Source organism: Triticum aestivum, chromosome 2B (assembly GCF_018294505.1).
Source record: "Triticum aestivum cultivar Chinese Spring chromosome 2B, IWGSC CS RefSeq v2.1, whole genome shotgun sequence".
Classification (NCBI taxonomy): domain Eukaryota; kingdom Viridiplantae; phylum Streptophyta; class Magnoliopsida; order Poales; family Poaceae; genus Triticum; species Triticum aestivum.
The window spans coordinates 222,589,087-222,603,605 of record NC_057798.1 but is presented as its reverse complement, the minus strand read 5'-3'; the positions used below and the strand labels follow the sequence as shown (position 1 = coordinate 222,603,605).

At 44.3% G+C, this 14,519-nt stretch overlaps 1 protein-coding gene across 2 annotated transcripts; it reads left to right on the top strand.

The window, feature by feature from the left end:
* The first annotated feature begins 8,990 nt into the window (after positions 1-8,990).
* On the top strand, positions 8,991-13,196 carry LOC123044479 (organic cation/carnitine transporter 7). 2 transcript variants are annotated; one of them, XR_006420115.1, is made up of 5 exons: positions 8,991-9,684; positions 10,520-10,757; positions 11,135-11,666; positions 11,803-12,259; positions 12,808-12,896. XR_006420115.1 is itself a non-coding variant. In XM_044467217.1 (5 exons), the coding sequence occupies exons 1-5, from the start codon at positions 9,395-9,397 to the stop codon at positions 13,015-13,017; spliced, it is 1,473 nt and encodes a 490-aa protein (XP_044323152.1). In that variant the 5' UTR covers positions 9,054-9,394; the 3' UTR covers positions 13,018-13,196. The 2 variants fall into 2 exon arrangements, 1 of the variants encoding a protein (XP_044323152.1); XM_044467217.1 differs by having other exon boundaries at positions 9,054-9,684; positions 12,057-12,259; positions 12,808-13,196.
* Positions 13,197-14,519: the final 1,323 nt, after the last annotated feature.

Sequence of the window (14,519 nt, the reverse complement as noted above, 5' to 3'; positions counted from 1 at the left end):
GAATAGAGGAGAGAGGCCGAAAGGAAGGAGGCGCGCAGCCCCCCTCTGGTCCGAATTGGACAAGGGGTGCGGCCCCCTTTTCCTTCCTCCTCTCCCCCTCTTTCCCCCTTCTCCTACTCCAACAAGGAAGGAGGGAGTCCTACTCCCGGTGGGAGTAGGACTCCCCTTGGCGCGCCCCTCCTAGGCCGGCCGCCCCCTCCCCCCCTTGCTCCTTTATATACGGGGGCAGGGGGCACCTCTAGGCACAACAACAATTGATCCCTTGGATCTCTTAGCCGTGTGCGGTGCCCCCCTCCACCATATTCCACCTCGGTCATATCGTCGCGGAGTTTAGGCGAAGCTCTGCGTCGGTAGAACATCATCATCGTCACCACGCCGTCGTGCTGACGGAACTCATCCCCGACGCTTTGCTAGATCAGAGCCCGGGGAACGTCATCGAGTTGAACGTGTGCTGAACACGGAGGTGCCGTACGTTCGGTGCTTGGATCGGTCGGATCGTGAAGACGTACGACTACATCAACCGCGTTGTCATAACGCTTCCGCTTACGGTCTACGAGGGTACGTGGACAATACTCTCCCCTCTCGTTGCTATGCCATCACCATGATCTTGCGTGTGCGTAGGAAAATTTTGAAATTACTACGTTCCCCAACACCTAGCATATACAGATATGGCCTCGGAACATGGATACCGAAAGGTCGAACGTGAATCATATAGTAGATATGATCAACATAGTGATGTTCACCATTGAAAACTACTCCATCTCACGTGATGATCGGGCATGGTTTAGTTGATTTGGATCACGTGATCACTTAGATGACTAGAGAGATGTCTGTCTAAGTGGAAGTTCTTTAGTAATATGATTATTTGAACTTAAATTTATCATGAACTTAGTACCTAATAGTATTTTGCTTGTCTATGTTTGTTGTAGATAGATGGCTCGTGCTATTGTTCCGTTGAATTTTAATGTGTTCCTTGAGAAAGCTAAGTTGGAAGATGATGGTAGCAATTACACGGACTGGGTCCGTAACTTGAGGATTATCCTCATTGCTGCACAGAATAATTACATCATGGAAGCACCGCTAGGTGCCAGGCCTGCTGCAGATGCAACTTACGACGTTAAGAACGTCTGGCAGAGCAAAGCTGATGAATACTCGATAGTTCAGTGTGCCATGCTTTACGGCTTAGAACCGGGTCTTCAACGATGTTTTGAACGTCATGGAGCATATGAGATGTTCTAGGAGTTGAAGTTAATATTTCAAGAAAATGCCCGGATTGAGAGATATGAAGTCTCCAATAAGTTCTATAGCTGTAAGATGGAGGAGAATAGTTCTGTCAGTGAACATATACTCAAAATGTCTGGGTATAATAATCACTTGATTCAACTGGGAGTTAATCTTCCTAATGATAGTGTCATTGACAGAATTCTTCAATCACTGCCACCAAGCTATAAGAGCTTCGTGATGAACTATAATATGCAAGGGATGGACAAGACTATTCCCGAGCTCTTTGCAATGCTAAAGGCTGCGGAGGTAGAAATCAAGAAGGAGCATCAAGTGTTGATGGTCAATAAGACCACCAGTTTCAAGAAAAAGGGTAAAGGGAAGAAGAAGGGGAACTTCAAGAAGAACAACAAACAAGTTGCTGCTCAAGAGAAGAAACCCAAATCTGGACCTAAGCCTGAGACTGAGTGCTTCTACTGCAAGCAGACTGGACACTGGAAGCGGAACTGCCCCAAGTATTTGGCGGATAAGAAGGATGGCAAGGTGAACAAAGGTATATGTGATATACATGTTATTGATGTGTACCTTACTAATGCTCGCAGTAGCACCTGGGTATTTGATACTGGTTCTGTTGCTAATATTTGCAACTTGAAACAGGGACTACGGATTAAGCGAAGGTTGGCTAAGGACGAGGTGACGATGCGCGTGGGAAATGGTTCCAAAGTCGATGTGATCACGGTCGGCACGCTACCTCTACATCTACCTTCGGGATTAGTTTTAGACCTGAATAATTATTATTTGTTGCCAGCGTTAAGCATGAACCTTATATCTGGATCTTGTTTGATGCGAGACGGTTATTCATTTAAATCTGAGAATAATGGTTGTTCTATTTATATGAGTAATATCTTTTATGGTCATGCACCCTTGAAGAGTGGTCTATTTTTATTAAATCTCTATAGTAGTGATACACATATTCATAATGTTGAAGCCAAAAGATGCAGAGTTAATAATGATAGTGCAACTAATTTGTGGCACTGCCGTTTGGGTCATATTGGTGTAAAGCGCATGAAGAAACTCTATACTGATGGATTTATGGAATCACTTGATTATGAATCACTTGGTACTTGTGAACCGTGCCTCGTGGGCAAGATGACTAAAACGTCGTCCTCCGGAAATATGGAGCGAGCAACTAGTTTGTTGGAAATCATACATACTGATGTATGTGGTTCGATGAATATTGAGGCTCGCGGCGAGTATCGTTATTTTCTCACCTTCACAGATGATTTAAGCAGATATGGGTATATCTACTTGATGAAACACAAGTCTGAAACATTTGAAAAATTCAAAGAATTTCATAGTGAAGTGGAAAATCATCGTAACAAGAAAATAAAGTTTCTACGATCTGATCGTGGAGGAGAATATTTGAGTTATGAGTTTGGTTTACATTTGAAGCAATGCGGAATAGTTTCGCAACTCACGCCACCCAAAACACCACAACGAAATGGTGTGTCCGAACGTCGTAATCGTACTTTACTAGATATGGTGCGATCTATGATGTCTCTTACTAATTTACCGCTATCGTTTTGGGGTTATGCTTTAGAGACGACCGCATTCACGTTAAATAGGGTACCATCAAAATCCGTTGAGACAACGCCTTATGAACTATGGTTTGTCAAGAAACCAAAGTTGTCGTTTCTTAAAGTTTGGGGCTGCGATGCTTATGTGAAGAAACTTCAACCAGATAAGCTCGAACCCAAATCGGAGAAATGTGTCTTCATAGGATACCCAAAAGAGATTATTGGATACACCTTCTATCACAGATCCGAGGACAAGATTTTTGTTGCTAAATTCGGATCCTTTCTAGAGGAGTTTCTCTCGAAAGAAGTGAGTGGGAGGAAAGTATAACTTGATGAGGTAACTGTACTTACTCCCTTATTGGAAAGTAGTTGATCACAAGAACCGGTTCCTGTGACAACTACACCAATCAGTGAGGAAGCTAATGATATTGATCATGAAACTTCAGATCAAGTTACTACCGAACCTCGTAGGTCAACCAGAGTAAGATCCACACCAGAGTGGTACGGTAATCCTATTCTGGAAGTCATGTTACTTGACCATGGCGAACCTACGAACTATGAGGAAGCGATGATGAGCCCTTCCGCAAAATGGCTTGAGGCCATGAAATCTGAGATGGGATCCATGTATGAGAACAAAGTATGGACTTTGGTTGACTTGCCCGATGATCGGCAAGCCATCGAGAATAAATGGATCTTCAAGAAGAAGACTGGCGCTGATGGTAATGTAACTATCTACAAAGCTCGACTTGTTGCGAAAGGTTTTCGACAAGTTCAAGGGGTTGACTACGATGAGACTTTATCACCCGTAGCAATGCTTAAGTCTGTCCGAATCATGTTAGCAATTGCTGCATTTTATGATTATGAAATATGGCAAATGGATGTCAAAACTGCATTCCTGAATGAATTTCTCAAAGAAGAGTTGTATATGATGCAACCGGAAGGTTTTGTCGATCCAAAAGGTGCTAACAAAGTGTGCAAGCTCCAGCGATCCATTTATGGACCAGTGCAAGCCTCTCGGAGTTGGAATAAACGCTTTGATAGTGTGATCAAAGCATATGGTTTTATACAGACTTTTGGAAAAGCCTATATTTACAAGAAAGTGAGTGGGAGCTCTGTAGCGTTTCTGATATTATATGTAGATGACATATTGTTGATTGGAAATGATATAGAATTTCTGGATAGCATAAAGGGATACTTGAATAAAAGTTTTTCAATGAAAGACCTCGGTGAAGCTGCTTACATATTGGGCATCAAGATCTAAAGAGATAGATCAAGACGCTTAATTGGACTTTCACAAAGCACATACCTTGATAAAGTTTTGAAGAAGTTCAAAATGAATCAGGCAAAGAAAGGGTTCTTGCCTGTATTACAAGGTGTGAAGTTGAGTCAGACTCAATGCCCGACCACAGCAGAAGATAGAGAGAAAATGAAAGATGTTCCCTATGCTTCAGCCATAGGCTCTATCATGTATGCAATGCTGTGTACCAGACCTGACGTATGCTTAGCAATAAGTTTGGCAGGGAGGTACCAAAGTAATCCAGGAGTGGATCACTGGACAGCGGTCAAGAACATCCTGAAATACCTGAAAAGGACTAAGGATTTGTTTCTCGTTTATGGAGGTGACAAAGAGCTAGTCGTAAATGGTTACGTCGATGCAAGCTTTGAGACTGATCCGGACGATTCTAAATCGCAAACCAGATACGTGTTTATATTGAACGTTGGAGCTGTCAGTTGGTGCAGTTCTTAACAAAGCGTCGTGGCGGGATCTACATGCGAAGCGGAGTACATAGCTGCTTCGGAAGCAGCAAATGAAGGAGTCTGGATGAAGGAGTTCATTTCCGATCTAGGTGTCATACCTAGTGCATCGGGACCAATGAAGATATTCTGTGACAATACTGGTGCAATTGCCTTGGCAAAGAAATCCAGATTTCACAAGAGGACCAAGCACATCAAGAGACGCTTCAATTCCATCCGGGACCAAGTCCAGGTGGGAGACATAGAGATTTGCAAGATACATACGGATCTGAATGTTGCAAACCCGTTGATTAAGCCTCTTCCACGAGCAAAACATGATCAGCACCAAGACTCCATGGGTGTTAGAATCATTACTGTGTAAGCTAGATTATTGACTCTAGTGCAAGTGGGAGACTGAAGGAAATATGCCCTAGAGGCAATAATAAAGTTATTATTTATTTCCTCATATCATGATAAATGTTTATTATTCATGCTAGAATTATATTAACCGGAAACATGATACATGTGTGAATACATAGACAAACTTAAAGTCACTAGTATGCCTCTACTTGACTAGCTCATTAATCAAAGATGGTTATGTTTCCTAACCATAGACATGAGTTGTCATTTGATTAACGGGATCACATCATTAGGAGAATGATGTGATTGACATGACCCATTTCGTTAGCTTAGCACTTGATCGTTTAGTATGTTGCTATTGCTTTCTTCATGACTTATACATGTTCCTACAACTATGAGATTATGCAACTCCCGTTTACCGGAGGAACACTTTGTGTGCTACCAAACGTCACAACGTAACTGGGTGATTATAAAGGAGCTCTACAGGTGTCTCCAAAGGTACATGTTGAGTTGGCGTATTTCGAGATTAGGTTTTGTCACTCCCATTGTCGGAGAGGTATCTATGGGCCCTCTCGGTAATGCACATCACTATAAGCCTTGCAAGAAATGTAGCTAATGAGTTAGTTACGGAATGATGCATTACGTAACGAGTAAATAGACTTGCCGGTAACGAGATTGAACTAGGTATTGGGATACCGATGATCGAATCTCGGGCAAGTAACATACCGATGACAAAGGGAACAACGTATGTTGTTATGCGGTTTGACCGATAAAGATCTTCGTAGAATATGTAGGAGCCAATATGAGCATCCAGGTTCCACTATTGGTTATTGACCGGAAACATGTCTCGGTCATGTCTACATAGTTCTCGAACCCATAGGGTCCGCACGCTTAAGGTTTCGTTGACAATTTTATTATGAGTTTATGAGTTTTGATGTACCGAAGGTTGTTTGGAGTCCCGGATGTGATCACGGACATGACGAGGAGTCTCGAAATGATCGAGACATAAAGATCGATATATTGGACGACTATATTTGGACACCAGAAAGATTTCGGGTGAGATTGGGACAATATCGGAGCTCCGGGAGGTTATCGGAACCCCCCGGGAGGTATATGGGCCTTATTGGGCCTTAGTGGAAAGGAGGGGAAAGGAGCGAAGGAGGCCCCCCCATGCCCAATCCGAATCCCTCCCTCCTCTTCCTTCCCTCTCCCTCTCCTAATAGGAAAGGGGGGAGTCCTACTCCTAGTGGGGGTTGGACTCCCCCCCTAGGGCGCGCCACCCCCCTTGGCCGGCCCCCTCCTCCACTCCTTTATATACGGGGGAGGGGGAATCCCATAGACAACAATTGATCTCTTGATCTCTTAGTCGTGTGCGGTGCCCCCCCCTCCACCATAGTTCTCCTTGATAATATTGTAGCGGTGCTTAGGCGAAGCCCTGCAACGGTAGAACATCAAGATCGTCATCACGCCGTCGTGCTGACGGAACTCTTCCCCGACATTCTGCTGGATCGAAGTACGGGGATCGTCATCGAGCTGAACGTGTGCTAGAACTCGAAGGTGTCGTAGTTTCGGTGCTTGATCAGTCGGGCCGTGAAGACGTACGACTACATCAACCACGTTGTTCTAACGCTTCCGCTTTCAGTCTACGAGGGTACATGGACAATACTCTCCCCTCTCATTGCTATGCATCACCATGATCTTGCGTGTGCGTAGGAATTTTTTTGAAATTACTACGTTCCCCAACAGCAAACTGCTTTCAAAATAGTTTATTGCTTTTGCTCAGACCTCCATGAATGTATTTCATCATGCTATTGTGCCACATGTGAGATATTCATCAAAATTTATCACAAAAATTGTGCCGCTTGTCAGATATTCATCAATATTTATCACAAAAGGAATTCAAATTTTTTTGAATGTTTTTTTCTATTTTTTCGGAGTTTACTGTTCATCCGGAGTGTCCGTTTCCATGGCAATTTTCTTGGGGCAGTGCTCTGTGCCGGTCGACCGGCCCAAATCCTGCCGGTCATAGCGCGAGCATCAGATCAGATCCCAATCAACGGACAGGATGCTGGCTCAATCGTCGTTCTTTCCTGTTTCTCCTGCAAATGTGTGGCCACCCGTGATAGAAAAAACAAGCTACACGCCGCTAGCGCGGAGACGACTCCTCGTAGCTCCATCTTCGCGAGCTCAAAGCAACACTACACCTCTGCTTGCCTCCATTCGCCGTCGCTTGCCGCACAGACACATAGGCTGGATGCAGCTCCGCCGGTCCTGGCCAAAAACAAATCCGTCCACAGCGTTGTAGGCCTTTGTAGCTCGACGTGCCTCCACACCACCGCCGGGGGTGGGGTTCCAACAACGCCACCGACCACCGTCGGCGCTCCACACGCCCGTCGCAGCACCCCATGCACCGCCATGCAGTTTCCATCGTCGCCGCTCGCCGTTCTTCAGTTGAAGCTTTTTGAAAAGCCGGTTGTAGCTTTCTCACTGTAGGTTGCAGCTTTTTGCGCCTGAACGGAGGCCAACCTCCAGCTACCCCGTCTCCGTTGAAGCTTTTTCATAAGTCGGATGTAGCTTTCTCAGTCGTCGGTCGTAGCAGTTTAAAGTGATGGTTGCAGCTCCTTCGCACACAAGTTGAAGCCCCTAAATTCTCTGGTTCCAGCAAAAAACAGAACCGGTTGTAGCATTTTGCGTTCATGGTTGTAGCTCCGCTGCGCAACGGTTTCAACACCTGCTTTCTTTGGTTCCAGAAAAAATGGCGTCGGTTGTAGCAATTGGCGCCACCGGTGGCAGCTCTACCAAGTGCCTGTTGTAGCTCTGATGTAGCCGGTTGTAGCATTTCCATGTTGCATGTCGGCACCTTGCATCTTCGCCGGAATACGATGGCCGTAGTTGAAGCATGTGGCCGCAGCGTGCCGCCACCGCCGTTCCGAGCATTCCTACATAGCCGTTGTAGGCCGGAGGTGAGGGAGACCGTAAAGGAAGTGATGAGGCCATGAATACCTTGGATATGACCAAACATATCGCATACATGTATATTTTTTAGGTGATTTCTAATGCAAACTATGCAATAATTTATTTATATCATCCAGGACAAAAATACTTCACAAACTTTTGTGCCATGTCTAATTGCAGGTGTATGTGATATTTGTACAGTCCATATATGAAAATAAAGGAGAAAGAGATGTTTACTGCTGTCCAAAAAGTTCTCTCACGTCACTTTTGGCCCAAGAGAAGAATAGAGTCCAAGTCTCTTACGTTCTACTCACATTCGGACTGCACAGACATACCTGACTCAAAATGTCAATAACTTTTTCATCCGGACTTCGAATTGGGTGATTATTTTTTGTTGGAAAATAGATTTCGTGCACTTTCCAACCCAATTGGATTCACCTTCAAATTCGTCCGGAGCGCTGAGTTATGGACGAAACAATCTGATGCTGCAGCAGAATCTGAGTCAAACTACAAGTCTAAATGTGTTACATCACCTCCAATTGGGCCCATTGGCCTTGTACGACCTAGGGTTAGTTTTAGCCTGCCTTGGGACGTCCTCCCACCTCCTTGGCCGGCACCCCTTGCTCCTATATAAGTAGATCCATCTAGTAGTTTTTTTCATTGGGATTTGTTTAGTTAAAAGTTAGCCATTGCAACTCCGTGTACTTCGTTTGTGTCGAATGATCAGACCAAGTCCGCTTACGGATCCTCACATTTATCAATACTTCATATATACTCGCAATATTCAGATTGCTTTTATCATATACTTGCTTGTTCTTCGATTGCTTGCAGGAATAGACCTTCGTGGTCAGGTTGATTGTGCTCCGGCGTGATCAATAATCTTAGGAGATTGGTTTAGTGATTGCTAAGGCGCAACGTCGTGCACGTTTATAGTCGGATCGTCGAAGTTGACTCCACCAAATCGATTGTTATCATCTCATCGAAAGGTCAAGACATCCCGCCTCTATCAGGTGGTATCAAGTGTTATTAGGGAGAAGGTTCGCTGGGATATGGCGGCCGGTCATAGTTGCAACACGGAGCCGCTGGGAAGAGAGAGAGAGTCAGAGGAAGACGAACCAGAGAAAAAGGAATGGAGGAGAAAGCAGTTCGAGGGATAAGGAAGAAAGAGATAAAGAAATAGAACAGTTTGTGGGCCAATGGGAGGTGACATGGCCCAAAGTGGAACGGTGATCACAAAAGGATCGCACGCTCCGCACGCGACCGGCCCGAGCGTTTTCCATTTTCTTGGCAGCCGTTCATCAAGGAGTCAACGCCCTTCCCATCGCCAGACACAGTGATAGGCTGACAGCACTGGGCGGAGTCAAGGCCCTTCCCATCGACAGTGATAGACTGACAGCACCGGGCGCCCTTGTCCTACGGCTCCACACCCACCTCCCCCCGCCCTCCGCCGAGTCGCGCCTCTTCTCCTACCGGCCCGGCGGCGCTTGCGCCGAAGTCTCCCGCCGTTCCACGGCCGCGCGTTGCCCTGCCGGTTTCTTTGGAAGAGAATGGCGGGAGGCAGTGAGGCTAGGGGCGGGGAGTGCGGCTACTACACGACGGACGACGCGCTCTCCCAGGTGGGCTTCGGGAGGTTCCAGGCGCTGGTGCTGGCCTACGCCGGCGTGGGCTGGACCGCGGAGGCCATGGAGATCATGATGCTGTCCTTCGTCGGCCCGTCCGTGAAGGACGAGTGGGGAATCTCGGGCCAGCAGGAGGGGCTCATCACCAGCGTCGTCTTCGCCGGGATGATCATCGGGGGCTTCCTCGGGGGCGTCATCTCGGACTCGTATGGCAGAAGGTCGGGCGTGCTTTGGCTCTTGTGATAAGTCATTGTAGTATCTGCCCTCTTCTAAATTCTAATTGAATGGTCCAAGCCAACAAACCTGGATCTTGCAAATCTTTCAAGGCCATAAAATGCCTGTGGGTTGTGGGCTTGTGGCTAAATCACAAATATAAGGTGTTTTAGATATTTCAATATACAGATTGAAATCAGTGAACAAACAAAAAAATTTATCTGTAGATGCACTGGTAACTAAGTACAGGACTGAACATACTGCATAAATTACGCTACACCATAGTACATTCATGTACAAGTAGTTTATGGAACATATATTTTATATCAGTGCAGGATCTTTTTTTCCTGCTGAATGGGGGGGGGGGGGTATATTCACCAGTACTATTTATTACATGCCATGTAACTCAGATGCAAGATATTAAACAATCTGACAAACATTTTTTGTTTTATTCAGGTATATATATCATGAACTATCAATTGGCTCTTGTCAGTCAGAGCGACAAATTTCCGGAGATATTTTTTGTTTCTGCGGGATTAACCAAATCAGAATAACTTATCCCCCTGAATGCAAACTCCCACCTGTAGTAATAAAAACAATGCATACATATGCATCATCTATATGAAGTAAACTTTAGGGGAATATTATGGTGAATTTATTCTGTGAAGCAAAGCAAGCTTCTTTCTTGAAGAAGTGTAGCTAAGTACAAATGATACTGAAGTTCATCTTGAATTATTGAGGGAAAAAAGGAACTGAAAATTCATGTTGCACTCCATAATGTCTGTATTTGATTCCCCAAAACAAATTTAACAGATTGTTTTAAAAAAAATTCATTGTCAGGATTGGTTTTCTATTCACCGCGGTTGTCACTGGCATATTTGGTTTTCTCAGTGCTTTGTCACCTAACTACATGTGCCTATTAACCCTCCGCTTTATTGTCGGTATGGGATTGGGTGCTGGTCATGTTCTTGGTACATGGTTCCTAGAGTTTGTTCCTGCTGCAAACAGGGGTACTTGGGTGGTTGTCTTCCATTGTACTTGGACTTTTGGAACAATCCTTCAGGCTCTTATTGCATGGGTATTATTTTTTAATTTCCCTGCCCTTTAGGGCCCAATTATCAGTTTGCACTGTCAATTTACAATTTCACATATTTGTCAGCCTACACTATTTATTAGTGCTATTCTAGGTTTTCTTCTTTTAATATTAAAAGCAGGAAAGTATCCTAGAGAATAACTATTTAACAGTAAAAAGGTGACTTGTTTAATAGTAATCCTAGTCTCCTGGATCTTAACAGTAATGTTTAATGTGCCATATAATACATTTCAGAATGTTTTCCATGTCTTTGTTCTGTTAGTAAAAAGTTATTTCCCATCATTAAGAATCAGCACTTGACCAGAGGAAACACAAATATGGTTGGAAATTGGAACTGCTCGTGACATCTATGCTTATTGCAGGCTATCATGCCAGTACTTGGATGGAGGTGGTTGATAGCGTTGTCTTCAACACCATGTTTCATTCTGCTTATTTTCTATGGTATAACACCTGAATCACCACGGTACCTCTGCTCAAGAGGTAGAACAGCTGATGCTCAATTTATTTTGGAGAGAATAGCAATAATGAACAACATGGCTCTGCCCTCTGGCACCTTAATAGTTGCCCCACAAAGAAGGTCTGATGATGTTGTTGATGCGGAGACAATAGTACCGCTGATTCTTTCACAAGATAGTGCTGCAACTGACGTTTGCATGAGCTCCTCTATATCCAGATCTATTAATGCATTCCGTACACTTGTGTCACGAAGCCTGATTAGATCTACACTTCTTCTTTGGTTTGTCTACTTTGCCTTTTGTTTTGCTTACTATGGTATAGTATTGCTAACATCGGAACTAAGCAATGGTGGAAGGAGATGTGGACCTGTTGGAATGCATTTGTGGCAGCGAAATGATGCCAGACTCTACAGAGATGTCCTGGTGACAAGTATTGCGGGTAAGTGCGTAAAAAGCTTCTGACAAATAGCCAATTATTATCTTCCATCTTGTATTAATTTTTTTTATCTATTTATTTCTACCATTGATTCACCGAGTTTGGTTAACAAATGTGATCATAGACCTTTCTGTCACAGGCTCACAGCTCATTTGCATGCACAGACACGTGTATACAATTAGATATCAATGAGTGATCTAAAAAATGGTGGATATTCAAGGGGGTGGGAGATAGAGTATTGCTCTTGATTTGGAAGCGTCTTCGCCCTATACCTGTTTAATCTCTGAATGTTTGGATTAAAAACTGGTTTCAGGATTACTGGAACAATACCATTTCCTAAATCAATAAGATTTATTAATTAAATAGCTAAAGCTTTGGTTTATTCCATGACAGAATTTCCTGGTCTGATTTTGGCGGCTCTATTTGTTGACAAAGTTGGTCGCAAACTGTCAATGGGAGCGTTTGCTTTTCTGTGCCTTGTTTCCATCGCACCACTTGCTGCACCTCTAGAAGAAGGTTTAGCAACCGTCCTTCTATTCAGTGCCCGGACTTGTATCACAGGAAGTTATGCTGTTCTCTATATTTACGGCCCTGAGGTTAGTATAGATATCTGTAGTATCATTGTATATGATGATATGTTTAACTTATGCGATCACCAACTGGTAATACATGCTTGAAAACTGAAATTGCAATGTCACTGTCTACGAGAAAACAAGGGACATAATTTACCTAGTAGCCAAGTACAAATTTCTCAATGCCATTTTTTTGAAGATATAATGACACGAAATAGTTGCAACCAATTTTCATGTTCCCCACGGCTTTCCATCACATCTTTATATTTGTTAAATATTCTCCTATATTAACTATATTTGGACTATGTAATACAGTACCAAGAAGGATAAAGAACTCCGGTAATGAGAACAACTCCGCATCCATTTTTCAACATAAAAATCTGCAATGTAGTGACACATCTTCATAACATTAGAAATAGGTCAATAGTACTTCACTTTAAGTGTTCATGAGTCATGATGCGTTCTGGCGCTAATCTGACACAGTTAGCACTCACTACTCAGAAATACATAGAGATGTGCAATGTAGAACACAGCCGGCAAACACTTATTCCTTGCATATTACTCTTGTCCAGATCTACCCTTCATCATGTCGGAACACCGGAGTGGGTGTCGCGACTTCTCTCGGCCGGATAGGTGGCATGATTGCCCCACTCATAGCTGTAGGATTGCTAGAGAGCTGTCATCAGAAAGAAGCTGTGTTTGTCTTCGATCTTGTACTCTTTCTTGCATCAGTTGCCTGTGCCCTCTTCCCTCTAGAGACCAAAGGCTGCCAGATTCAGTAAGATCTCAGGCTCCACAATTTTTATGGATGGATGTATACCCACCCATCAGATTAGATTACAGCTACCATACAACTACATTTGCCAGGAAGCATCATATTGCCCCTACTTTAGAGCGCAATTATTGTACAAATACTTCTGAAATAAATGAAATGGAAATCCTCCAACTTCTCACCGCTCATTCAATCAATATGTCAAATCCTGGCTCATAGCAGTTCTCCTTTCTGTCAAATTATGACACGATTTTCTGTTCTGGAAGTTGAAACTCCAATTACATGTAAGTGCACTTCCGAGCATACTGTATGTTGACATACTTGTCTTGTCATAGGAGGAGATGTTTGATTCCTCGTGTAAAATGCTTACCTGTCGGCAAATCCTTATTTTAACACTGTCTTATTTTTTTTTCTCTATTTGACAAAAATATTTTTCTTCTTTATCTAAAGTTGAGTCTAAATTTTATGCCCTTTATAACATTTCCGTCTATTTTGTCTGAAAAGACCTTTTTCGCGAACCAACCTATGGTTGGATGGCAGGAGGACAGTGGTATCCCCAGTCCACCAGGGTTCAAGTCCTGGTGCTCGCATTTATCATGGATTTAGCCTAGGAACCTCGTTGAGAAAGTACTTCGATGGATAGCATCGCCGTACAAGGACTCTAGGGCATCTCCAACGCCGACACGCAAACCGCCTGCATACGTCCACAGCCGGTGTCTTGCCTTCTCGCTGGCCATCATCGTCCCCTTACCCAAAAACCAACCCTGGTCCGTGCAGCGTAGGGACCCTTCCCCTCCGACTGAAGCATCAGGCGACAGGAAGCGAGCCGTCCTTTCCGCTGAAGCATATACCTCCGGAGCTCACCGCTGCCGGTCATGGGAACAACGTTGGAGATCGGCCGCGGTAGTTGAAAATATGTCCAAAATCTATCCGTTTTTCATCCGGTTTGTATATAGGAAACCAACTAATGTATTACACTACTAGTATGGCTGTCGAACCAATGGCCGTGAAAGGCCATTCAAGCCGACTCATACCACCAAGCCGAAGATTGCTCATACCTCCAAGCAGAAGATTGAAGATAGGGGAGTGGAGACAGCAACTGGAGACGGTATAGCGATGAGGAAGAAAGGGAGAACGGAGGAGTCGCCGACAGGGACGACGAGGTACGTCAGGGCGTTGGGGAGATGAGCATGATGGGGTCCCTTGCCTAGATGGATTCAAGGATGCACTGCTGGTGGAGATGGACTCCAGCGGCCCGGCTCCTCTTGACCGGGGGCGGCGGCAGCAGATCTCATGGGCGGGGATGGTTGAAGGAGACGAGGGCGTCAGGGGCAAGAGGATTTGGCAAATGACGGCTTCCAGGTCAGGATTTGGTTTACATAATGTTTCAGACATATGGCATAGAGGAATGAATTTCGATGCCCAATTCCTGTCGGAATTCGCAATTGAATTCCACCAATTCTGGCCCAAATGATGGGTTCCAAACAACCTGTAACAGAATTTTGAAGGACT

Coding starts and splice junctions, on each gene's coding strand:
- LOC123044479 (XM_044467217.1), top strand. CDS start 9,395: ATGGCGGGAGGCAGTGAGGCTAGGGGCGGGGAGTGCGGCTACTACACG. Junction 9,685..10,519: donor TCGGACTCGTATGGCAGAAG/GTCGGGCGTGCT, acceptor ATTCATTGTCAG/GATTGGTTTTCTATTCACCG. Junction 11,667..12,056: donor CCTGGTGACAAGTATTGCGG/GTAAGTGCGTAA, acceptor ATTCCATGACAG/AATTTCCTGGTCTGATTTTG.